The sequence below is a fragment of the Geotrypetes seraphini genome, chromosome 7, assembly GCF_902459505.1.
Source record: "Geotrypetes seraphini chromosome 7, aGeoSer1.1, whole genome shotgun sequence".
Taxonomy (NCBI): Eukaryota; Metazoa; Chordata; class Amphibia; order Gymnophiona; family Dermophiidae; genus Geotrypetes; species Geotrypetes seraphini.
In genome coordinates this window covers 110,981,925-111,006,976 of record NC_047090.1, presented here as the reverse complement: position 1 = coordinate 111,006,976, position 25,052 = coordinate 110,981,925, and the positions used below count along the sequence as shown (strand labels likewise).

The 25,052-nt window shown below is 41.8% G+C and overlaps 1 protein-coding gene across 8 annotated transcripts in view; it reads right to left on the bottom strand.

Moving 5' to 3' along the window:
- RGS6 (regulator of G protein signaling 6) overlaps window positions 1-25,052 on the bottom strand; it is a 497,670-nt gene that overhangs the window by 56,204 nt on the left and 416,414 nt on the right. For all 8 annotated transcript variants that reach the window (XM_033952620.1, XM_033952619.1, XM_033952621.1 and 5 more), the window contains 6 exons: window positions 22,041-22,122; window positions 14,809-14,883; window positions 10,945-11,043; window positions 7,570-7,631; window positions 2,708-2,818; window positions 308-433 (listed from right to left, as the gene is read on the bottom strand). In XM_033952620.1, coding sequence (XP_033808511.1) covers window positions 308-433; window positions 2,708-2,818; window positions 7,570-7,631; window positions 10,945-11,043; window positions 14,809-14,883; window positions 22,041-22,122 — 555 coding nt within the window. The remainder of the gene's footprint in view (window positions 1-307; window positions 434-2,707; window positions 2,819-7,569; window positions 7,632-10,944; window positions 11,044-14,808; window positions 14,884-22,040; window positions 22,123-25,052) is intronic.

Sequence of the window (25,052 nt, the reverse complement as noted above, 5' to 3'; positions counted from 1 at the left end):
AGCCCATCCTACACCGAATCACCATATATGGGACACAAAGGCCCTGATTCTGCAAAACACGTCTACTGTTAAGTTAGGCGGCCTTTGTAGAATCGCGCTCAGTGGAGTTCAGCACTGTTTAGGCGTCTAACTTTTTAGGTTTTAGGTGAGATTTAGACATCCAAACATTGTCCTTAATATTGCGCCTAAGTCGTATATAGAATAGGCTCCTACTGTGCACCCTCTGGATGCCTATTTCTAGCCTTCCTGTTCTATAGTTGCTCTCAGTGTGCATATGGTATGCTTTTAGTGTATGTCAGGAACTTACCTGAGGTTTTCGGAACTAAATTCTGACTCCAGAAAACGAAGGAACTGATCTCGTCCCACTGGGTCCTTCAGTATCTCATCTATGGAAAATCCCCATCGTTTCACTCGCTGTTGGCTGGGTTCTTTGCTTTTAGACCAAGGGGAAGAACATTTTAATGACTAAAAACTGCAAGAATCTTTTTATTTAAGAGGAGTGATAAGTCATCAGCATCAAACCTGAATTACATAGGGGCTAATTTTATAAAGTCTTTTCTACATTAAAGCATGTTTCTTATACAGAAAAATGTGTGGCTGAATTTACGCCTGTAAGTACATATACCAACAAGATGAACATAAGAACTGCCATACTGGGACAGACCACAGGTCCATCATGCTCAGTATCCTATTTCCAACAGTGGCCAACCAACCCAAGTCAGAAGTACCTGGCCAGATCCCAAAGAGTAAAACACAGTATTTTATGCTGCTTATCCTAGGAATAAGCAGTGGATTTCCCCAAATCCATCTTAATAATGGCTTATGGATTTCTCTTTTAGGAAGTATCCAAACCTTTTTTAAACTCTGCTAAGCTAACTGCTTTCACCACATTCTCAGCAATGAATTCCAGAGTTTAATTCATATTGAATGAAGAAATATTTTCTTCTGCTTATTTGAAATCTACTACTTAATAGCTTCATTACTTGCCCCCTAGTCCTAGTATTTTTGGAAACAGTAAAAAAGCGACTCACCTCTACCAATGGAAGTAAAACCTGGATGTCTCAATCCATCCTCCTTTTTCTGGAGCCACATGGTAACCCTAAGTATGGCTGTTCTTAGTTTCTTAAATAAATATTTTTTAGCACATTAAGAATGCATACATTTGGCATTTACTGCAGAATGCCTCAGTAGTGCACACATACTAACCTCTGCCAAACCTTCTGAGAACTCCTACATATGGAAAAAGCTTTAAAAAATTACCCCAATATAACACATACACCCACTATCTTTTTTTGCAGTGGGTTAAAATTTGTGCAAACACATTTGTGCCAGTGTTCCCTCTAAACCAGAGGTGTCAAACTCAATCACATAAGGGGACAAAATCTAAAACAGCATGTGAAGGCTGAAAAAGCATTTTTTTTTACCAAGGATTGGAGGTGGTCATTGAAGGACAATGTGGAATCAATGATGATGCCCAAGACCTTGCTCGAAAACTCAAGCTGCAGAGAGGAGCCAGAGGGTAGTGGGATGGAGGTGGGTAGGTGATCTAGTTTTGGACCGAGCCAAAGAAGTCTTGTTTTGGACTCATTCAATTTCATTTGCACAGTGTGGGCCCAGGATTGTAGGTTCATTATATAAGAGGCGCTAGCGATCTTTGCAAGCTGCCGTATGGCTTTGGAGCTCTTTTCTCTCTGCTGCGGTCCTGCCTCTTCTCTGACGTCAGAGGAGGTGCGGGACCGCAGCAGAGAGAAGACACTCTGAAGCCGTATGGCAGCACTAGTGCCTACATAATAGGTGACTATCCTTTTAGATGTCATTTACAGAATTTCCTCCCAGTTATACAATTGTTTATTTTAAAGGTATTGCTTTAGATTGTACATTGCATTTTTTAAGGAATTTTTACTTAGATGTCCTGTTAGAAAATTATTTTATGTTATCTAAGCAAACGTGTACCACCAGAGGTCACCAAGTACCTTCTTAAAATAAATGCATCCCGGCAACTTTCACTATGATTGACACCGCGGGTCGGCGTGGTAAATGCTCCGACGCCCTTAGGAACTGAATGGGTGTCAGAGCATTTGCCATGTGGCACTCGGCTGCACAGCTTAGTAAAAGAGGGCCTATGGTAATGCATTCAAGATTACTGATCAGAAATTTGTTGTAATTGTTTTAAATAATCACACGGACCAACTAATCCAGGTCATTTGTGCGTCTGCTGTACCACTTCTTCTTGTGTTTCAATGCTCTCATCTGAAGGCAGTATAAAAGTGCTGTTTTTAAAATTTATTATTTTTTTTGCGCCAGTGGTTTGTTAGATGGTGGTAGGATGCCTAAGGCCGCCTTAAATTGAGATACCGTTTTGAGAATGAGGCCCCTCATGTCTTTACAATACTGCTGATTTCTGAATCTACTGTAACTGCAGGAAGCTGTATGCAGAGCAAAGCAGTTTCTTCTGGGCTGATTTCCTGCTGAAATCTGGAATTGCACAGCGGTCCGTAATGAATAACTAGATGCTGTTCTGTTTCTCATGTTACTCTAGCACAAACTTAGTAACAGAATGAACCCTGATGCTTAACCTTTTCTGAGTGTTACCAGGTCTGAAGTATGTGGCTAACTTGAAATCCAAAATGTGATGCGTGGTGAATGCGTCAGTACTTTGTATACAGTAATTTGGCCTTTTTGCACATGTTCTTGACATTTCCATTACCTCATTTCTAGATCCCATAGTGTGGTATCATCACTTATCCAAGGATTAGAAGGGTCAGCGGGGGTCAAAAAAGGATCATATTCTACGTATTGCTCTGAATAAACAATTAAACTGTGGAAAGAAAAAACAGGTTATAATAAAAGTGCCAGATTGACAACAATCTTCATATCCCTTATATCCTAAAGTAATTTATTTTTACTGTATTCATGAACCACCTTTGTGAACAGATTCACCCGAAGCAGTGTATAACAGGTATTCTATAGCTTGATATAAGCAATTTATTTCATGTTAATAGCTTAATAACAGTAAAATGATCAAATGTAAGCATAAAATACAATCAATGAGGTAAACCTGAGGCTAGGCATATTTAAATTCTAAACAAACACCGGACTTGTGTGTACTTGGTTGTGGATAGGAGCCCTCAGATACCTGTGCTGCTTAATAAGAATTAAAGCAGTTCTTTACAGGTCGGCACTTTCTCTTTCATTGGGCTACAGTCCACTTTTTTTTAATTATTTCTAATTGCATTTAAAACTTATTGCATGTTAGTAATTTTTAAATTTCATGCAAACAGAACAAAGCGACACTTATCTTATTTTGTGGTCGCTTGTCAGTTAGGCTCGAAATATTGGCCCACAAAGCGACACTTATCTTATTTTGTGGTCGCTTGTCAGTTAGGCTCGAAATATTGGCCCGACGGGACCCGTTTCGCACTAAGGCTTCTTCTGGGGTCGATGGGTTCGAGCGCTCACAGCGTGACCTGTACTAGCAGATCAGAAAATGGAGTCAGCTGACTCCATTTTCTGATCTGCTAGTACAGGTCACGCTGTGAGCGCTCGAACCCATCGACCCCAGAAGAAGCCTTAGTGGCGAAACGGGTCCCGTCGGGCCAATATTTCGAGCCTAACTGACAAGCGACCACAAAATAAGATAAGTGTCGCTTTGTTCTGTTTGCATGAAATTTAAAAATTACTAACATGCAATAAGTTTTAAATGCAATTAGAAATAATTAAAAAAAAGTGGACTGTAGCCCAATGAAAGAGAAAGTGCCGACCTGTAAAGAACTGCTTTAATTCTTATTAAGCAGCACAGGTATCTGAGGGCTCCTATCCACAACCAAGTACACACAAGTCCGGTGTTTGTTTACTGTCTGTATCCAGGGACTTGAAACCATTACTTTTCAATATTTAAATTCTAGTAATAGCAATGACATGATACATTGTCAGAAATATAGGGGTTAATATTGGATGTGGCTTAAGCAAAAGAGACTCCTGCTTGCTTAAATCATTTGAGTGGGCCAGCCACCAATATTCTGCAGCATTTAACTGGCCATTGCTGCTGAATATCGGCTCTGACCACCCAGACACAATCTGGGCAGTACCAGGGCAGTCTAGGGACAGTCTGAGGAGGAACTGGCAGTCATGTGAGCATGAGCTACATTCCGTGCCTGTGGCCAGAAAGGACCACATAAATGGCCGCTTAGCTATGTGGCTGATGGCACTGAATACCTGCCCGCACCTGCATAAATTTCAGGTTGCCATTGCTGCCAGTACTACACCCACTTTGATCCCCCCCCCCAACCCCATGATTCCAAGCACCCTCAACTGATTCTCCCAAGTCCAGTAATCCTCCGTGGTTCCAGTCCCATCCCCCAACATTTCAGCTACCCCTCCAGTTCTGATTCCCCAATCTTTCTAAGCTCCTCCCCCCCACCACAACATCCAAAGTTCAGCCACGTCACCTCCCCCAGACTCCTTTCAACCCCCTAGGAGTTACCCAGAAGTAGTCTCTGGTAGTCTAATGAGATAGGGCAGGAGTTGTCCATTTCTGTCTCACCCTGTCTGTTCTGGGATCAAAAATGGCAGCAATGACCCCTAGCAGTAGTCTCATGGTACTACCACTAAAGATCAGTCATCTATATAAGGCTGCCCCATCCCATTACACTACATAGTAACTGCATACATTCAGGACATCAAAATGACTGTCCTAACTTTATACAGTAGGCAGTGGCATAGTAAGGGTGAGGGGCGCCTGGGTGATGGTGCCTCTCCCCCACCATGCACGTGCCCCCTTCCCTTTCCCTGTACCCCCTTTGACGTCACTTCCTGAGCATGTGTCCCAAAAGTAACATCAGAGAATGCGCCAAGAAGGTACAGGAGAAGGCAAGGGGTACGTGTGGGAAGGAGAGGAGCAGGGCATGAAAGAGCCAGCAGGAAGCAAGCGGGTGAGCGGGGGGGGGAGGGGGGAGGGGGGCAGAGAAGAGGAGGGGAGCCACTGTGCCCGGGGCAAACTGCACCCCTCTTACTTCACCACTGATAGTAGGTGCTGGTTCGTATAACTGAGCTCCTAAATTAGCTTCTTTGAAAATTTATTGGGCTGAGTCTTTAAATTAATGCTCACAGTTGCTCACAGTTTTAATAAACTCCTTGATTTAGGAGCCTAAAATATGAGAGGCAACAAGGGCAGATTTGGAGCAAGGAAAAAGGAGTAAATATTCAACAGGCAACAGTGAGCAATTTTTTAGTTGCCGCCTGCTTTTATGCACAGATATTTAATGTTGGCCATGTCTGGGCCACTGTTCTCTCTAAGCTGAACAGGAGTCCTCCATCTGCCATTTGGGGGTATTGTTTCACTATCACATTTTCAACAGTGAGGGACAGACAACGTCTGGAGGACTCCAGGGAACCTGCCTGTCTCTAGAGATGGTAAACATAGGTAAACATACCTCTATGAAAAAAAAGGACACCTGGTCCCACTCCTTTCTGTACCAGCCCTTCCCCATTCCGCCAGGGCAATTGTGCTCAGTTTATGGTGAACAGTGATACAAGGAATATGAAGAGAACGTCCATTGGAATAACATACCCATGAAGTGATAAGTTTGCACAATATCAAGAACTTTTTTGGCCAGTATATGGACAGTACTGCAATAGAGTAGTTTTGAAATGAACTTTTAGTGGGTTGGTTGGGTAGATTGTGAAGGTTTTAGTAAGTTATTTATGTGTATATTTATATGATATGAAGTATTAACACATGTGTGGGGTGAAAAAATCTTTTTAAAAAAAGTATAAAATAAATAGAAGTGATTCATGAATGTGTGGAATTTTAGTTTATAAATTTGTAACAAATATAGCTCTTTGTGTTTAGAAAATACATATTCATTGTGGATATCTTGAAAACCTGACCTGGCTCTGGCTCTCGAGGACCGGAATTGCCTACCCCTGCCCTAAGTAAACATAATATTGAAGCACCATGCTCTACTACTGACAGCAATGCAGTTGGAGGCCACACACTCAGCTTATTTATTTATTTCGTTTTATATCCCATTGTCCCCAAATAGCTCAGAACAGGTTACAGGTTTTTATCCTAGCCTGACACATATTAGGGGGTCTAATATTAATATACATAATATACAGTTTTACAGGATACAATTTGCCACAGTAATCTTTACTATGTAAGGTTTTCAATATAAGCTTTATCCTAATACATAATATAAAGTTATTATCCTAGCTCAACACATACTAGGGATCTAATATCAATGTCCATAATATACAGTTTACAGGTTGAATCGGTCAGTTCCAGTGGCAGATTTTTCAATAAAAGTTTTTATTCAAACGTAACACCTATCGAAGGTCACGTACCATATACATTTCTTTGTCATCAGTCGTGGTAGGGGAGTTAGGTGAACAGGTATATTTTTATTGCTTTCCTAAAGTTGAGGAGTCCTTTAAGGGATCTAATCTGCGGGAGAAGTTGATTCCAGTGGCTTGGGATGAAGTGAGAGTAGCTTAGAGGGAACAGCATTAAATATCTGGGTATCTGCAGACTAGATAAATAAAATCAGACAAATGTAGGACTGTGCTTTATGTGGTCTGATTTGTCCAGTTACTCCATACAGTTAAGTGTTAAGTATTGGCTCTTAACCTCATAAGTGCCAGCTCTGCCCCAGGACTACTCACACCATAGTCAGCTTCAGCTTAGGCCACTAGAGGGGATATTTAGTGGCAATTTAACTGGCTAATTTTGAAATTAGAAGTACGTGCCTGAAAATATCCATTAAAATATGCACAGAGAAAGATAGTTGCATACTTTTTACCCATGTTCCAGTCATCGTACATGGGCTTGTCATGCCACTGAGGCATGCACAAATTTGAGAAGCTGAAAGCTATGCCGTCAGTAGTGAAAAAGTTTTTTTTTAATCTCAACCTCTTGTTTTCAGTTTTCGATGTGGTTATCTAATGCGTATGAGCATTTTATAAACTGCTCAGTCTGATTCTATGGTAGTGAAAAAGTTGTTGTTTTTTTGTCTCAACCCCTTGTTTTCTGTTTTTGATGTCGGTAGTTTCACTACCAGCAGGACCTCCCAAGGTGGATAGGTTTCAGTGGAGATGTCAGACTAATGATGTACCACCCATTTGGGCAGCAGGATGGGCTGTGTTGGAAGCAGAGGATCACGTTTGATGTGACAACGGTGATAACATCGAATTTATACTGCGCAGAAGAAAGGCCTGGCAATCTACTTCTGTGTTCCGCCACGAAAACCTGATGATATTCATCAAGTCACTAGAACTCAAACACGAGTCGATGGCGCCTAACACATGCAATTATGAAATTATCTCCTAAATCTCTTTTGGAAAATTGCCCTTTTATTCTTCATGGTTTGAATTCCTTCACCATCCCACTAAGATACCTCCAGGTTTACTTACTTGACTTTAGATTCTAAGTTACAAATATTTTAATTGAAACATATATGAACAGGCCACATTCCTATCCGAGTTTCAACTTGTGACTTAGTACAGAAATGTGCACAAAGTTCTCTAAACAAGCACTATCAGGAAGTAAAAGAAACAGTGAATTTCACTTACCTATCAGCTACTTTGGACATCTTTAGACAATGCCTCTCTATTTGTACTTTCAGAAAAGATATCTAGTGAGTAAAGAAGAGAAAATGACGACATTATTTCAGAATATTTGATAAGTACCACAACAAATTTTCATGTCCCGGGCAGCATGTCAAAGAATTTTAAGGAAGAAACTATGCTCATCCAGTACAAATTGAAAATGTCGCTCTATATTTCGAATGTCTCTGAAAGGTATTATGGAGCATTAAACTGCCTCTCATGCTCCAATTCATTAAACTATAATGTTAGTCATTACAATGTTTTGATTTCAATCGGAAATCTAAATTGGAAGTGCACTTGCTATATGGTTACGGTAGGAACACAGGCTTGCTAATGCGGTGTTTTTCATCATTGTCCAGCTGTGCTGATTGATCAGCGTATATTTAAAGATAATAACTGAACCATGACATGTGAACTTACTATATGATGATTACTTGTTAATATGTCTGAATTTTTGAAAATGCCATGATACATAGCACCTGACTCACGGAAGCATATCTGTATGCATTGTTAACCAAAAAGTGATGGTGCCCTTACTCTAGATTACATTATACGTTTATATGGGATGATTTTTATGGTTTGAGTAGCATCTAGACAAAATAAAATGCAGGAGTTCTGATAGGCTTGCACAAGTTTAGCATTCTTAGATTCAGTGAGACGTTAATTTCAGAAGTTTGGCAATTCACTCACATATTCAAAACCTTTTGGAAATTGTTTTTATGAAAATTCCATATAATTTTATGGAAAGAGGCCTTTACTCTATACTACTGTATTTCTGTGCTCCTCCTAGGGGAGAGAATGTGGATAGAGGTGAGTGTACTGTAGTGTGGACAAAATTATTTCACTCTAGCACTCTTCTTCAGCAGTGGCCATGGTGGTATGGCCATGAAATGATTCTAAACAGCCTTCATGGGTTATCGGTCAGATTGGGAGTTGGTTTTTTATGTGAAAGAAGAAACAGGTCTTTCTTCTGCCACTCTGTTAGTAGCTAATAGAAGCGAAAGGTAGCAAGCCACAACATTTCTGGCTGTGCTAGTGGAATCTAGATTTGAAGTGCTTACCTGAGTGGATCATAGACTTGGAGTTATCAGGTCCAGGGTGGACCTTCATGGGCACCAATGAGTTAAATGCCAAACCCTACAAAACATTCTAAGCATTGGGATGTCTATGTCTGAGTTAGAGAGACTTTGCCCTAGGTCTCCAAAGCAACCAATCTGTCTCCTGCTTACTCATTAATTATCCTCACTCATCTGCTAACCCCCTCCCCCCCTTCCACTACTGCTCACTAATGAAGAGGTAGGGTAGATTGGGCATAAGATAGTTCATGTATAGGAATAGTTAAATGGATGGAAAGCAGTTGGGTAACTGGGAAGTGAGTTAGTGGATGGATGGGGCTGGGAGGATCCAAAGGCTGAGTAACTCAAGCTGTACCAAAGAGGCTCCAATTTCTTCAATTCAAAGGAAAGAGGCGCGAGTTAGATTTAACTTACTGCTTTGGGTGAATCTCTTTCCTAATGAACATACTTGCATCACTAAAATAGTAGCCCTTACATTTGTTCAGCTATTTACTGTTGACATCCAGTTGTCATCCATAAGGTTTTCTTGTATTGATACATCACAGATTAGGACCCCTGAGGAAGGAGTGTTTCTTCGAAACACAGACCATGTCGGGTCCGGCCTTATCTGTCCCTTTGGATACAAACTGTTTTATGATTTCATTTTTTATATTTGTCCAATAAAAACTTGGCATCCTGTACACCATTACTGCAGTTTTTGGTTTTGTTTCCCATTGGATACTTTTTTTTGTTTTTTACTTATGTTTTACTACTTTGGCCTCAGAGTTTTGCATTCAGCTCTAGAGACCACCCCTGCCAAAGAACATAGGATGGGACTGGTCCAAAGGAAAGCTACTAAAATGATCAGCAGTCTTCGCCTTAAAATGGAGAGGAGAAAGCGGGATATGCTCAGTGGCGTAGCGAGGATGAGAGGTGCCCAGGGCGGTGGCACCCCTCCCCTCGTCTTCACCCTCTCACACTCCTTCCTCGATCACCCCTGCCATGCGCACGCCCCCTTCCCTTCCGCCACACCTCTAGTTGTTCACCGCTGTGAGCAACAAGAACTTCAACGCTCTCCTCACAGCCCCGTCATCTCTCCCTCTGATATCACTTCCTATGCGTGGTACCTGGAAGTGACATCAGCGGGAGAGATGATGTGGTCATGAGGAGCACGCTGAAGTTGTTATTCGCAGTGGTGAACCACTAGAGGTATGGGGGAAGGGAAGAGGGCATGCACGTGGTGAGGGGAGGAGTGGGAAGAGGCAGGGGAGGGGGGTGTAGAGGAGGAGGTGAGCCGGCGCCCCAACCAACATGGCACCCAGGGCTGACTGCCCTCTGCCCCCTTACTATGCCACTGGATATGCTAGAAACTTCCAAATACCTGCAAGGAATACATACCACATGAGGCAGACCTTTTTTCTCAAGTAAGGAAGACTTGAGATTGAGGGGTCTTGTTGTAAGAGTAAAGGAGGTACGATGTTTAAATACCTATGTGGCGTAAATGCACATGTCGAGTCTTTCATTTGAAAGGAAGCTCTGGAATGAGAGGGCATAGGATGAAGCTGAGATGTGATAGGCTCAGGAGTAATCTAAGGAAATACTTTTTTACAGAAAGGGTGGTAGATGTGTGTACAGTCTCCCGGTAGAGGTGGTGGAGACATAGACTGTTTCTGATTTCAAAAAAACCTGGGATAGGCAGGTAGGATCTCTTAGAGAGAGGAAGAGATAATGGTTACTGCGGATGGGCAGATTGGATGGGCCATTTGGCCTTTATCTGCCATTATGTTAATCTGAGGAAATATTTAGAATTAGAAACATGACGGCAGATAAAGGCCAAATGGCCCATCTAGTCTGCATTTTATGGAAAGGATGAAGAACTTGCATAATGATTGCAATTGTCTAGGTCTCGCTATGGCTGAGTAGGTAGAACCAACGTTGCAGCCATCATTCCATGGCTTTCTTCAGGGTGTGATGGCTGAAACGTCAGTTCTACCTACCCACATGGGATCATGACTCCAGCCACAGAAGCCTAAGAGAATTATATAATGCTTTCCTATTGGAGGTGTGAGAGACAAAAAAGTGTCAGATTAATTAAAATTCAAAGGATTGATTAAGGTATGCAAAAAGGAATGGAGATGGCCTTGCAACCTTTATCTGGTGACATTTGAGCTCTTTGGAGATGACAGGATAGAAAATGAATTAAATAAATATATCAATTTTAGTGCTCCATTCATGTACCCTGCAGCGATACTCACCAGGGCAGAATGCTGCACGCGTTACTCACTTGTTTTCGGACGTCGTCCTTTGTAGTTTTCCGTAGTACTTGTGAAGGCATGTGAATGGGGCTTTGAGACTGAGAATCTTCTATAACTCCATAAACTGACTATGAAGAGAACAAAACACCAGCAGTCAACTCAATCACGGGGAATTTACTTCATGAAACAAATTGATTTTTGGAGATGAAAAATAATAGTTATATTCTCTGCAGTGGAAATTGTTAATGAAATAGGGCTGAGGATAAGAAGGTATTGGGTAAATATGAAATAAAAATGTCTTCCTGTATTTTCAACAACATTTATACCCTCCCCCCTTTTACAAAACTGTAGCGTGGTTTTTAGCGCCGGCTGCAGCGCTAACAGCTCTGACGTTTATGGAATTCCTATGAGCATAGGAGCTGTTACCGCCAAGGCCGGTGCTCCAACTGCACTATGGTTTTGTAAAAGGGGGGTTAATGAGGAGACTGGGATGTTTATGGCCATTATGTATGATAATTTATTCATTTATATCCCGTCTTATACAAAGCGGGTCACAACAAGTACATACATAATACAATAATGAACATCCACAAAAGAAACAAATTCAAAATAATCAGTGTCCAGCGCTCAGTTATATAATGGACTACTCAGTTCCCATATTTCATTTTACTAAATAAATATTGTTTTAGTAATCTTTTAAAATTATTCACATTTCTCTGCTGATGTATATACACTGGGATTTCATTCTACTCATGAGGACCTTCTAGTTACTTGCAATTTCAATTGCTTAATTGCTGGTATAACATAGTAACATAGTAGATGATGGCAGATAAAGACCAGAATGGTCCATCCAGTCTGCCCAACCTGATTCAATTTAAATTTTTTTCTTCTTAGCTATTTCTGGGCAAGAATCCAAAGCTTTACCCGGTACTGTGCTTGGGTTCCAACTGCTGAAATCTCTGTTAAGACTTACTCCAGCCCATCTACACCCTCCCAGCCATTGAAGCTCTCCCCTGCCCATCCTCCACCAAACGACCATACACAGACACAGACCGTGCAAGTCTGCCCAGTAACTGGCCTAGTTCAATATTTAATATTATTTTCTGATTCTAAATCTTCTGTGTTCATCCCACGCTTCTTTGAACTCAGTCACAGTTTTACTCTCCACCACCTCTCTCGGGAGCGCATTCCAGGCATCCACCACCCTCTCCGTAAAGTAGAATTTCCTAACATTGCCCCTGAATCTACCACCCCTCAACCTCAAATTATGTCCTCTGGTTTTACCATTTTCCTTTCTCTGGAAAAGATTTTGTTCTACGTTAATACCCTTTAAGTATTTGAACGTCTGAATCATATCTCCCCTGTCTCTCCTTTCCTCTAGAGTATACATATTCAGGGCTTCCAGTCTCTCCTCATATGTCTTCTGGCGCAAGCCTCCTATCATTTTCGTCGCCCTCCTCTGGACCGCTTCAAGTCTTCTTACGTCTTTCGCAGATACGGTCTCCAAAACTGAACACAATACTCCAAGTATTTACTCCAAGTATACTCCAAGTATATATAAATACTCCAAGTATATATAAATCATCGTGATTCACAGAGCATAGCTTTGAAGTGGTATATATGGTAGAATACTATCCATCAAGAACCTTGGTGCCAATTGGTTTACTTAAAGGTAAACTAACAACAGCAATTTATACTGGTATGTTTCTGTTTAATAAAAATTTAAGGGTCCTTTTACTAAAATACGTTAAGTTTTGGGCTTAACGCACAATGATGCAGAATTTTAACGTATGGCAAGTCCTGAACTAACACTGCATCAAGAAAGGGTATTCTCACTATTTTTTTACTTCAGGTCATGTGTTAATATTCAGATTAACAAGCAGAACCTGCTCCCAGTTAAAATGGAAGTACTTGGTGCTTCCTATTCAGGAGGCAGTTAGGACAAAATTCTGTAACTGGTGCCCAAGTCAGTGGCCACCTTAAAAGCGGCCGCTGATTGCCTGTCAATCATTTTAGGGAGCCAGTTACAGAATTGCAGCTTTGGGGAGTCCCTGCCATTCAGCTGAAGGGGGAGGAATTCAATTACCGCCGAGTTCTAATGGCAAAGATAAGCGGCTGAAATGTAGGCCAGGGTTTTCCAGGCCTATATTTCAGCCGCCTATCTTGGTGTGATTCGCGGCTGGGTAACTACTTTAGCCCGCCTAACGCCACTTCTGGTGTTGGCCACACCTACTTTGGCATTCCGTGGCCTAAAGCAGTTACCTAGCCGTGATTACTGCTACCATTTCAACAGCCTTTCAAGATAAGTGCTCCTATTTTATGTACATTTTCCTGGTTGGATATAAAATTTGCAGTGGTTGCATTTTTGGTTCACATATTGAAAAGAAAAAAACAGATATATAAAAGGGGGAAGGCCCGCCATTCTGTGGAGGTGGTTCCTGCCGGCCGGAGGGAGTAAGAATCCTTCAGGCCAGCCTATGAAAAGTAGGTACTGGTGGAGTTTGGGGGGGTCGGGGTGGAGGCCGGTGATGGAGGTGGGTGGGTTTCTGGCAGGAGGGTTGGGCATCCCTCCTGCTGGTGATCTTTGGGGGGAGGGTGGCGGCAGAAGGAATTGGGCACTCCTTCTGCCAGAGAATGTCTTGGGGGGGGTGATGGCAGGAGGAATTGGGCACTCTTCCTGCCATGGACATTTGGGGATGGGGGGGCTTCGGGGTTCTGGCAGGAGGGAATAGGCATCCCTCCTGCCTGTTGACTTCACGGGAGGGACGGGTTCCCTCCTGCGGCCGCTACACTGATCACTGCATGGAGATTCTCTTGCCTCAATCTGCTCAGCAGCAAGGCGATTCTCTAACCGGCGCCTGTGACAGGGATGCCAGTTAGAGAATCAGGGTGGTTAGGTGTCTGTCTGTCAGGATAAATGAAATTCTATATAGGATGGGATTCTTATAAGCCACTTAGGCGGCTGCTGAGACCGGCCGTCCTATACAGAATCCATCTCTTAAGTGTCTAGATCAGCTAAGCGTACCAATCTAGGCACCTAAATTTAAGCATCTTTTATAGAATCAGGGCCTATGTGTTTGTGTGTGTGTGTCTCATCTAACTGATGCATAAGACCATCAGCAATGGCTCTGTAACGATGAACCTTTTAACCTTTTACATGGCCTTTCTCATGTCTGTTATTCTTGGTTCCCATGTTATTTTGTCTACAGATATTTCAGTTATTCTAGCTATGCAACATGCTGTTATGATCACGCTCTTTCTTTCTGTCAGTTCTTTTGAGGTCACTCTTCTGCAGTTGTAGGCTGTATTAATAATTTCCATTTATTGAAGTTCTGTCAACATAAATTTATGATTATACTTCACTTAACAGTTCCCCAATGTACTTAGATACATAGCGGTGGAAGCTGATAAGGAGGAAGAGCCTTAACCTGTGACATAGTGAATTTAAAACATATTATTGTTAATGCTGTAGCTTTAGCACTTCGCCGTACTAGGTGTTATCATGGGATAATTCTCAGTTTTTATTAAACTGGTTATTTTATAAGTTGTGCATTCAATGAGAGATTAATTCAAGTTGACCTTGCTGAAGGTTTCAGTTAAACATTGATTTTTGAAAGGCAAAACATTATTTATAGCGAAATTTGGATGAAGTGAGGACACAAGATACATAATCTTATATGCGGTTTCATGTCCCCTTCTCGTTTATACCCTAATTGTTGGTTATTGGAGGAAGATGACAAGTTGGACACTCTAAACATACCTTGTGTCCCAGATGTTTTCTCTCCACAACCGCTGCCTGACACATGACATTGTGTGAGATGACTCAATTTGGCCATTTCTTTCTTTAATTATCTATCTATATATAACACAGCTACTTTTCCATGTAAACTGACCTTTTTGATCTTCTGGGGATTTTTCATCCGACGGCACTTTCTGATGTCCATTTCCGTTGTGTTCACACATCCTGGCTGAAGAAGAGACGTTCCCCAGATTACTATTTATATTCATACGGCAATACCATACGATATGGAGATAAAGTACAGCTTTTATAGATCAACAACATGATATGTGTTAATTGACTCTGCTTGCAGTGTACTTTGGAGAAATATCTGTGTGTAAGAAAAAAGCTTGTTAAACAGGAATATAATTACACAAATTCTTTGTGCTATCAGATTTCCAGCAAACCATGTTGTGTATATTCTGATGTACATTTGATCAGGAAAATAATTTTTCTATGAGCTCTGTGTATTAAAGAGGGCAATTTTCAAAGACCCAGCTCTTTCCTCAGCAGCCAGCACAGTCCCTTGGTATATATTACCACGGTCTCTATTTTAAAAGCATCCCCTTGTGTAAATAGTGACATTTATATCCAAATTATGATTTTAGAAAGCTACTATTTATTCATGGAGATATATACCATATAAAATTTCAAGAGAGGGGGAAATATCTCTTTTAAAATTAATTTTTACAAATGCTTTATACACAAGTTAAACCTTGTTACAGAAAAACATTAAATTCCTTTTTAAAATTACAAAACAAATCTATATATGGAAACTATCTTTTCCTTCATAGACCACTTTAAAAAAAAAAGGGAGGAAAGCCAATGGGACAAGGATATCCTTTACAAAGAAGAAAAGCTAAAGAAATAGAAAAGGAACTAGCATGAATTTCAGCAATTATGTCAAAATAATGTCTGATCTGTCTCTGGAACTATATCAACTAACTAAATCAATTTCTTCAAATTTATAAATGCTTTCAGCTCTTCCGGTGAAAAAAAGACATACTTAATACCTCCCAGTCAGACCAAACATATGGATACAATAATTTGAAAGCTGTTCCAATAGCTCTGTCTATAAGACAGAAAAACCTTCCTTCTTTCTTTCAAAGCTTTTGTAACCTCAACCAGACACAGGAGAACCCACAAACCATTCACGCATCCCTCAATCAGAGACGTCAAATGAGAAAAAACACTACAATGGCCTTCTAGCCACACAAGCAGCAAAACTGGACTACCAACTCTCCAATTTACTGATAATGACCCCAGACTACAAATCATTCAGAAAAGAAATAAAAAAAATGCTATTCAAGAAATCTTTGTAGACAAACTAACACCGCAAGACTCATCCCAATTCTCAGAAGCAACTCGCTCTTCTCTTCAGTTCCTCTGGAAATGGCCAGATAATTTCTTTTGTAATCCGCCTTGAACTGCAATGTATTGGCGGAATAGAAATCACTAATGTAATGTAATAGAGAATGACACGGTGACGGTTTACCCGCGGCCACCGCATTTAAGCCGCGGGTCACCGCCGAAAACGGGGAAGAAAACTAGCAGTCGCTGCGGTGACGGGGACAAGGCCATTCACCGACCGCGGAAACGGTGAACAGGTTTGTCCCCGCGGGCCAATGTACCCCCTTCTAGGAACCGCTATTTACCTGTGTTTCACCGTGCTCCTCATTTGTCAGATCAACCCTTCCTGCCAATCGCAGCAGAAGGGTACCCAACCCCTCCTGCCGGTCCTCCCAATGGCCTCCCCTAAGATCGCCGGCAGGAGGGTACCCAACCCCTCCTGCTGGACCCCCCCCAACTAACCCTCCCACCCCGGAACCCCCTTAGTCTTACTTTCCAAGTTGGACCGGACAGCTCCTCGCTCGTCTGGCCAGCAGGCCTGCCTCCGTCCAAATGAGGCGGGCCCGCCCCTCCCCTCCCCTGCCTCCCAATGGCCTCCCCTAAGATCGCCGGCAGGAGGGTACCCAACCCCTCCTGCTGGACCCCCCCCAACGAACCCTCCCACCCCGGAACCCCCTTAGTCTTACTTTCCAAGTTGGACCGGACAGCTCCTCGCTCGTCTGGCCAGCAGGCCTGCCTCCGTCCAAATGAGGCGGGCCCGCCCCTCCCCTCCCCTGCCTAACCCACAGGATCCTAGGGCCTGATTGGCCCAAGCACCTAAGGCCCCTCCTATAGCGGGAGTGGCTTTAGGTGCCTAGACCAATCAGGCCCTAGGATCCTGTGGGTTGGGCAGGGTAGGGGCGGGCCCGCCTCATTTGGACGGAGGCAAGCCTGCTGGCCATACGTGTGAGGAGCCGTCCGGTCCAACTTGGAAAGTAAGACTAAGGGGGTTCCGGGGTGGGAGGGTTCGTTGGGGGGGGGGTCCAGCAGGAGGGGTTGGGTACCCTCCTGCCGGCGATCTTAGGGGAGGCCATTGGGAGGACCGGCAGGAGGGGTTGGGTACCCTTCTGCTGCGATTGTCGGGAGGGCCGTTGGGGGGGTCTACAGGAGGGGTTGGGTGCCCTCCTGCCGTGATCGCTGGGGGGAGGGGAGACTTGCAGCCGTAGCCGCGGTCACTATGCTAATCACGGCAGCATTTAAAGTACATGTCGTGTTTGTTTTTGCATTGCTAGCCCCAGGGGTGGTGGAAAATTAGTGATTGAAAAACTGTATGAAAAATAACTATTTTAAATTTAGTGATCAAAATGTGTCAGTTTTGAGAATTTTTATTAATTAATTTTTTCTCTGCGTGTTTTGTTTTTGTATAGTTATTAACTAATATTTAACTAAGTTTTAAAGTTTTAAAGTTTTAAAGAATGTTTCCTTTATACGTAAATAAAGAAAAGTGAATGGGATTGCAGTGGCGGTGACGGGGCGGTGAATGGGGTGGCAGTGGCGGTGACGGGGCGGTGAAGAGGATGGTGAGACGGGGACGGGGCGGTGACGGGGATGGTGAGACGGGGACGGGGCGGTGACGGGGATGGTGAGACGGGGACGGGGCGGTGACGGGGACCAATTTTTTCACCGTGTCATTCTCTATAATGTAATGTAAAATATCCACACTCTATATCCATAAAAAAGAGTTTGAGCTTGGTGGAAATATATCTGGGTTGGATTATATATCAGCTGAATGTCACAAGCAGATTTTTAAAAAGTGCTTATTTCAGCCAAGGTCTTACATGAGGGATTAAGAGTCATTTCCCTTTTTTTTCCCAAAACTGTTTTATTTAAACGAAAAAATACAAACAAACATCGCAGCTGATATAGCATTTTCAATATACAGAACACGAAACAACTAACCACTAGAACAGGCTAAGACAATCAGAGACCAGGTTTGGGTTCTTATACCCGGACTCGGCCTATCCTCACCCAACTGTGGAACCCCCCCTTCTCCCCCCCCCCCACCTCCACCTCACAACTCACCCTTTACCCACTGGCAATAAGGGTACCACTGGCTTCCGTAACCGATTGATTACTTGGCTTTTAATCAGAGGGAGTAAAGTATCCAAATAAGACGCCCAAATGGACAAGATCATACTTCGATGTTGAGAAAACCGAACTGACATGGATTCCCATACCATTAAAAAATAAAATTTATTGTGCCAATACCAAATGGTGGGTGGGGAGTCCTGAAGCCAATGATTTAGAATGCACTTCTTTCCCACTATATAGCCCTTACGGATAAGCAAACACTCACCCACAGAGAGCCCATTCAGATAACCCTTAGCCAAAAAGAGAATCCCCTCAACCTGTGAGGGAAGGGTATAGCCCACCAGGGTCTGAAAATAGCAACGGACCTCCAGCCAAAAAGCAGCTATGGCTATACAAGACCAGAGACCATGCGCTAAAGAATTATGAACACGGTGGCATTTCAGACACATAGAGGTAGTGGCACACTCAACGTGAAAGCCTGCTTCTGGGAAATATAACCCCAATGAAGAACCTGAAATTGACATTCCTGGAGCTCAGAGCTCTGCACCACCCGAGGGATCTGCTGCACCAGAGGAGACAAAGATGCCATCCGAGGGCAACAGCCCAAGTCCTGAGTCCACAGAGACAGAAGCTGGTGATAGTTCCTCTGCGGTTGCAGAGCTACCAGCCTGCGATGGTATTGAGAGACCGATAGCCAATCCCAATTATCGTCAAAAAAGAAATCCTGCAAGGTGGCCAGGAAAGCCCGATGTAGGGACTCCTTGGGCAGAGTAGCAACATAATGAGAGAGCTGCCTGTACGTAAAATGATCCGTAACACTCAGGGACCAAGACACCCGGAGAGCCGGGAAAGGAGACAGTCATTCCCCTTAATTCTCCATTGTTTATTTACATTTCCAAGAATAAAACCAAATTCAAATTGTGGCCTCATAGCTTAATTGACGGCACACAGTTGTGTAACTTTGAAAAATGGGGCAGCTACACATGGAAACGATGCTACTTCCATATGGAAGTGTCTAAATATCATCTGAGGCCCACATAAGGCCCGACAACCAGAACATATCTGGTCATACCAAGCTATCTAATGTTGGTGCCTGGACATGGCCTGCCTGGACATGGCCTACCATTGAATATCCAGGTCTTAGTTAGCTAGTGATAGAATGCGCACCCCCCCCCCTCAAAAAAAAAAAAAACACCCCCCAAAAAACAACAACCCACTGACTGCAGCTAGATGAATATTGCCTAGCACATTTTCTCCTATTTGTTTTAAAAGTATAGTACTACTTAGTAACCTCATGGCGTATCCCCTGGTCTCTGTACTCTAAAAGAGTAAGCAATCAATTTGTGTTTACCCATTCCATTGAAGAGGTATGGACTTTTTTTCCCACAAAGATGCCAAGTCTCACTCAATAGGAGTGTGTCACACTCATTTGAAATTTCTTTCACTCACACTCTTTCAGCCCTACTTCTCACTCATCAGAGCTTCAGTACCTGTGTTCTGAGCTTGATCACTGCTTTCATGAGAGGCAAGCCTTAGAGAAGTCAACCAAGTGGTCCAATCAATAAGAAGAAACCTGAGCACACTTTTCCGACTACTGCCCTCTGCCCTGTCCCTTTTCTCTTTACTGCAAGTGCATGGAAACCAACACATATACTTTAACTACTGAGTGGACGAAACTTTTCAGCTAAAAAAAAAATTACCTATGTTACTCCCATTTTGTACTCTTTCAGAGGCTCCAAAGAAAAACCAATATAATTTAATGCTGCTTTGATTCTTAAATCATTCTAGATTTATGCCCTGGATGTACTATCTGAAAAAGCTCACTCTTTGGCCTTCAATCTCACTCCTTGGTGAGGCAAATCTCACTCTTTTTGGGATAGTTCACCCTTGGCATCTCTGCTTTCATATTTCCACTTATCTGTCTGTTCTCCAAGCTGAAGAGCCCTGACTTCTTTAGCCTCATATCTGAGTTGTTTCATCTCCCCTTATCATTTTAGTTGCTTCTGTACTTTTTCTAATTCTGCTATATCTTTTTTAGAGATGCTGCGGCCAGAACTGTACGCAGTATTCAAGATGTGGTCACACCATGAAGCAATACAGAAGCATTATGATACTCTTTGCTTTATTCTCTATTCCTTTAATTTTTTATGCATTCTTATATCACAATTTCCACTTAAAAGTTATTTCTTCTTGGTGGGGAAAACTGGACACAATCAAAATGATGATCACTCCAGTGATCAATTACGTGCTGAGTATGCTTCCATTTTTATTTCAATGATCTGTATATAAAAAGATTGAATCAATACTTGTAGCATTTTTGTGGAGTAATAAATCACCCAGAATAAGTCTTCAGAAACTGAAATTTGATAAATCGAGAGGAGGAGTCAGTTTTTTGAGTTTTTATGACTACCACATGGCTTTTCTTCTTTGATAAGGCGCTAGATGGACAATTTCTCTTAAAATACTTCCATCAACTCTTAAAATTCTTCCATCAAGGATCAAGTTGGAGGCCAAAAGCAACCTATTATATCTCCCATTTATGAAGAAGACAAATTCTGTTTGCAAGAATCCTATACTCAGATCTACTCACTAAGTAATTACTGAACTGAAACAATTTTCGAAGATCAAGTGGTTGGACTCCAATTTGGAACAACCTGAAAATAGCTATACTGGAAGAAGGTATGGGATACTATATGTGAGATACAGTCTGGTCTCTAGAATAAGCTCTGTTATTGTCTACTGTAACCTATTTGTTGTCATGACTAGTCTGTTTCAAATGATTGTGAATGTCTGCTTGTAACCCGTTCTGAGCTTCTGGGAGAACGGGATAGAAATCAAAATAAATAAATAAAAAAATAAACACTGATGAAAAATTAACATTGGCCATAGTCATCTTTGGTAATGCGGGTTTGAAGTCAGCAATTGGAGAGTCTGCAACAGGTCTTTCAAAATGTTTATTATTACTGGCACAGAGAAATGTCATGAATATTGGAAGAATTTGTCTAATGTGAGCTATAATGCCTGGTGCTCTACTATGTGCCTAATTGTGATATAAGAATATATAAGAAAACAGAAGGTTTTTATGCCGATGATAAAACAACAGAAGGGTGCCGGGTAGTGCTTCTGAGGCTTTTCCTTCTGGAGAATAAAATAAAAAATTTGAGATCTGTAGCATGTTTGAACTTTAAAGTTAGGATATACAGTATATACTCAAATATAAACCCATCTGAACATAAACCGAGGTAACCTTTTTCCTCCCAAAATGCTGAACTGTCCGAGATGAAATGGCTGCACTTAACTGGCTGTGCTGAATCGGCCATGCCAAATCATCCTAGAACCTGAGCAGGGATTGCCTCTTACATGTTTAACGTACAATGCTGTGTACGTCTGGCATCGCTATAGAAGTAGTAGTAGAAGTATGCTGAAACTGGCTAATTTGTGAGTAGTCTGGGGCGGAGTCGGCACTTATGCAGTTAAGTGCTGACTTTAAGCTTTTAACCACATACGATAACTGCATAAATATGACTGCATAAAACACAGACCTATCTTTATGTGATTCACCCTATGCGGTTAAGTGTTAAATACTGCACCTTACTGCATATGTTTTAGCCAGGTGCATATGCCTGGATAATCAATTTTGGAGCCCAGACATGGCTTGGCATTGAACATCTGGGATTAAAACTGATGGCAGCCGAAAAGATGCCGACTGCTGCTGGCTGAATATTGATTGGTATGTTATTAAAAGATTTTTTATAAATGTTACTTTGAATTGTTTTATGATTTATCCCTATTATCTTTGTTTCTGAGAAATTCAAAGGACAGATGTTGATATTTGCAAAATATCAGTACATACTGTAAGGATGGGGCAGCTTAATGTGCAAACTGTGGCCTTTAGCTTTAAAGTGCATCAAAAAAGTAAAACTTTACCACTGGTCGGTGAACATCCCAAAAGCCTCTCTCTTGACTGTCCAAAATTTTCCTTTCAGTCTTATCCTTTTTCCTGTCAATTCTGTGAGTAAAGAGAACAAAAATATTTGATGTTGGCAATCATTTTTCCCCCGATGATTTGCTAGGCAATAATTTTCCATAACAGCGCAGAGCGGTAAAAGATGTTCAGTTCAGAAACGATGTGAAACATGGTGGGTGTTTTGAACCCATGCTTTATTTTAATCCCTTTTGGGGTATGTAGTCAACAAGTTTAAGCAGACAGGGGAGGCCCCTGCTTGCTTAAAGCCTGCTCAGTGGGCCATTCCTGGATTGTCAGAGGAGGAATTTAACCACACATTGCCGCTGAATTTCCCCTTGACAGCTGTGGCACTATACTGGGATGGTCCATGGGCAGAGTCAGGGAGGAGTCAGAAGTCATGTGGGCACCAGTCATATTTAGCTAATTGATCAGCTAAGATTGGACTAAAGGCAGTCCTATCTTTGCCTACCTGGGACTAGATTTGTAAATGGTGCCCAGATTTGGGTGCTGAATAAATTGAGTACAGAGTGCTACTTTATAAATTGTGCTCCGAGTAAGCTCTGGCAAACTTGAATCGCTAACTGGCAGCCACATCCTGGCTTTTAGTGGCACTAAGCCGAAGAGTGCTGCTGAATATTGGCTCTGACTGCCCTCAAAAAAAGTGGAATGGTCAGGGATGGAAGCAAGAACAACAACAAAGGAGACCAGTTGGTGCTCAATCCTATTTATTTGTAACAGACTCGACACGATTGTGTTTCGGCCCTAAAAGGCCTGCCTCAGGAGTCTTGCTATTCAAACCTGATAGATAAAATGTACTGATTCGCTTGCTCAAATAATGCACTGAATTGTCATAAAAAGCACTATCTGTGAAAGTGACAGTGGGTATAGCTGAACCACGTCCACTGTCACTTTCAGATACCATTTTATTGGACATTTTTCAATTAGCTTTCAGAGGTCAAAATCTCTTTCCTCAGGTCAGTAAAGTATACTGCTGTTACAGTATCTTGTCCTGACCTGAAGAAGGGGGATTTGGTCTCTGAAAGTTAGTCAAAAATGCATTAAAATTAGTTCAATAAAAGGATCACCTTATTTCCATGTTCTGTTTATAAATGTTTATCAACACAGCTACAATACTACTTTATCCTACAGCAAAAAACCCCCCAAAAAACAAATAGAAATTTTTCTACCTTTTGTCGTTTGGTTTCTGCTTCCCTCATCTTCTTGTCATTCTCTTCCTTCTATCCTTCTACCCTAATGCTAGTCCTGCCCCCTTGCTATCTGTATGTAGTATAGATTTACAGATTTAGATCCCAGATTTCTTAAACTGGGTGTTCTATTTGTATCTGAGATATACTTGTACACATTGTACACATGTAAGTTGTATACATGTAAGTGGTGAACAGAGCTTCTAAAATAACCACCATATCTTTTAAGCTCCAAAATTAAGATTAATTTTCAGCTGAAAACTTAGGCACCTAAGTCTGGCACAAATTTAGGATTCTAACGTAGGAGCTTACATTTAGAAATTTAACATTTTTTTAGAAACATGATGGCAGATAAAGGCCAAATGGCCCATCCAGTCGGCCATCCACTGTAACCATTATCTCTTCCTTTCTCTAAGAGATCCCACATGCCTATCCCAGGCTTTCTTGAATTCAGACACAACTCTTCTGGAAAATATTTGATTGTTTAGTAACCCTGTGGCTATGAAATGGTATGCTTTAGTAACACCCTTGAAGATAACATCCACCTGGTTGGATCCAGTGTGTAACTGGACAGTCTGTGAGAAAATTTCAGATTCTTTCCTCTGAGAGAGGGAGAAAGGTCTAGCTTTCAATGTGCACTCAAAAGCAACTGGTATGAGAAGGCCAGGACCAACTGAGTCCTCGGTAGGGTGCAAATGCCCATAGGGAGGAGTAAGAACATCAGATAAATGACCGGTGAGATATGTCACAATTCTATGAGTAAAAGAGAGAGAGAAAGAGGCCTATAAGGAACCAAAGAGGGTTTGCCATCTTAGAAAAAAATTTCACTTGTAGCAGAAAGGGAGTTTCTAAGGGATGAAACTAGACAGCAGTGCCAGAATACTGGTTTTGTTGAGATGCAGTGACGGAAGTAGTGCTGCTGAAGATGTTTGCCAGTGGGGAAGAAATTCCTTCTCCGAGTATCTAGAGAAGGTTTTTGTTGTGTGTATTGTAAAATAGTTGCAAGTGCCACCACTTGAAGAATGTATGAAAACACTGAACAAATGGATCCTATTATGAACTTCATGCATAGGAGCCAACATTTCAAAATGATTGGGGGTGCTTAGCTCGGCACAAATTACCAAGTACATATAAAGGAAATTAAAGCATGGTAGATTGTGAATACAACTGGTCAGGTTGTCTTTAAATGAAAAGCACAGCAGATGGTAAACATAGAGGTAAGACTTGTGGATAAAAGAAATGTTCCACCAGTCCCACCAGTTTTGTTTCCTCCCCAACCCCAACTCATCACCAGAATTTACCATCCTTCTCCCAGCCATAGGCAGCGGAACACTTTTTTGTTTGGTGGAGGGGGAGTGGGGGGGGGGGGCGCAAAAGTTCTGCCCCAGATCCCACCTAAGCTCTGCTCCTGCCCCATAATAATAATAATAATAGTACTAATTGTAATACCATTTTTCCATTCATTTTTTACATATACTGTACACAGCAGATATAAATTCTTAAAACTGACACATTTCATTCAATAAATTGAAAATAAAATCATATTCCCTATCTTTGTTGTCTAGTGATTTTATTTTCCTAGTCTCTGGTTGTACTTCCTTCTGTCTGTGCTCTTTACTGTGTTTCCATGGCCTTCTTATCCATTTGCTGTTTTTCTCTCCTTCTTGACTTTCTGCCTTTCATCCATCTTGATTATAGAAACAAACTGACTATAAAAGGGTCCCACCAGTTTAGACTGGTGGGACAATAACATTAGATAAGCATAGT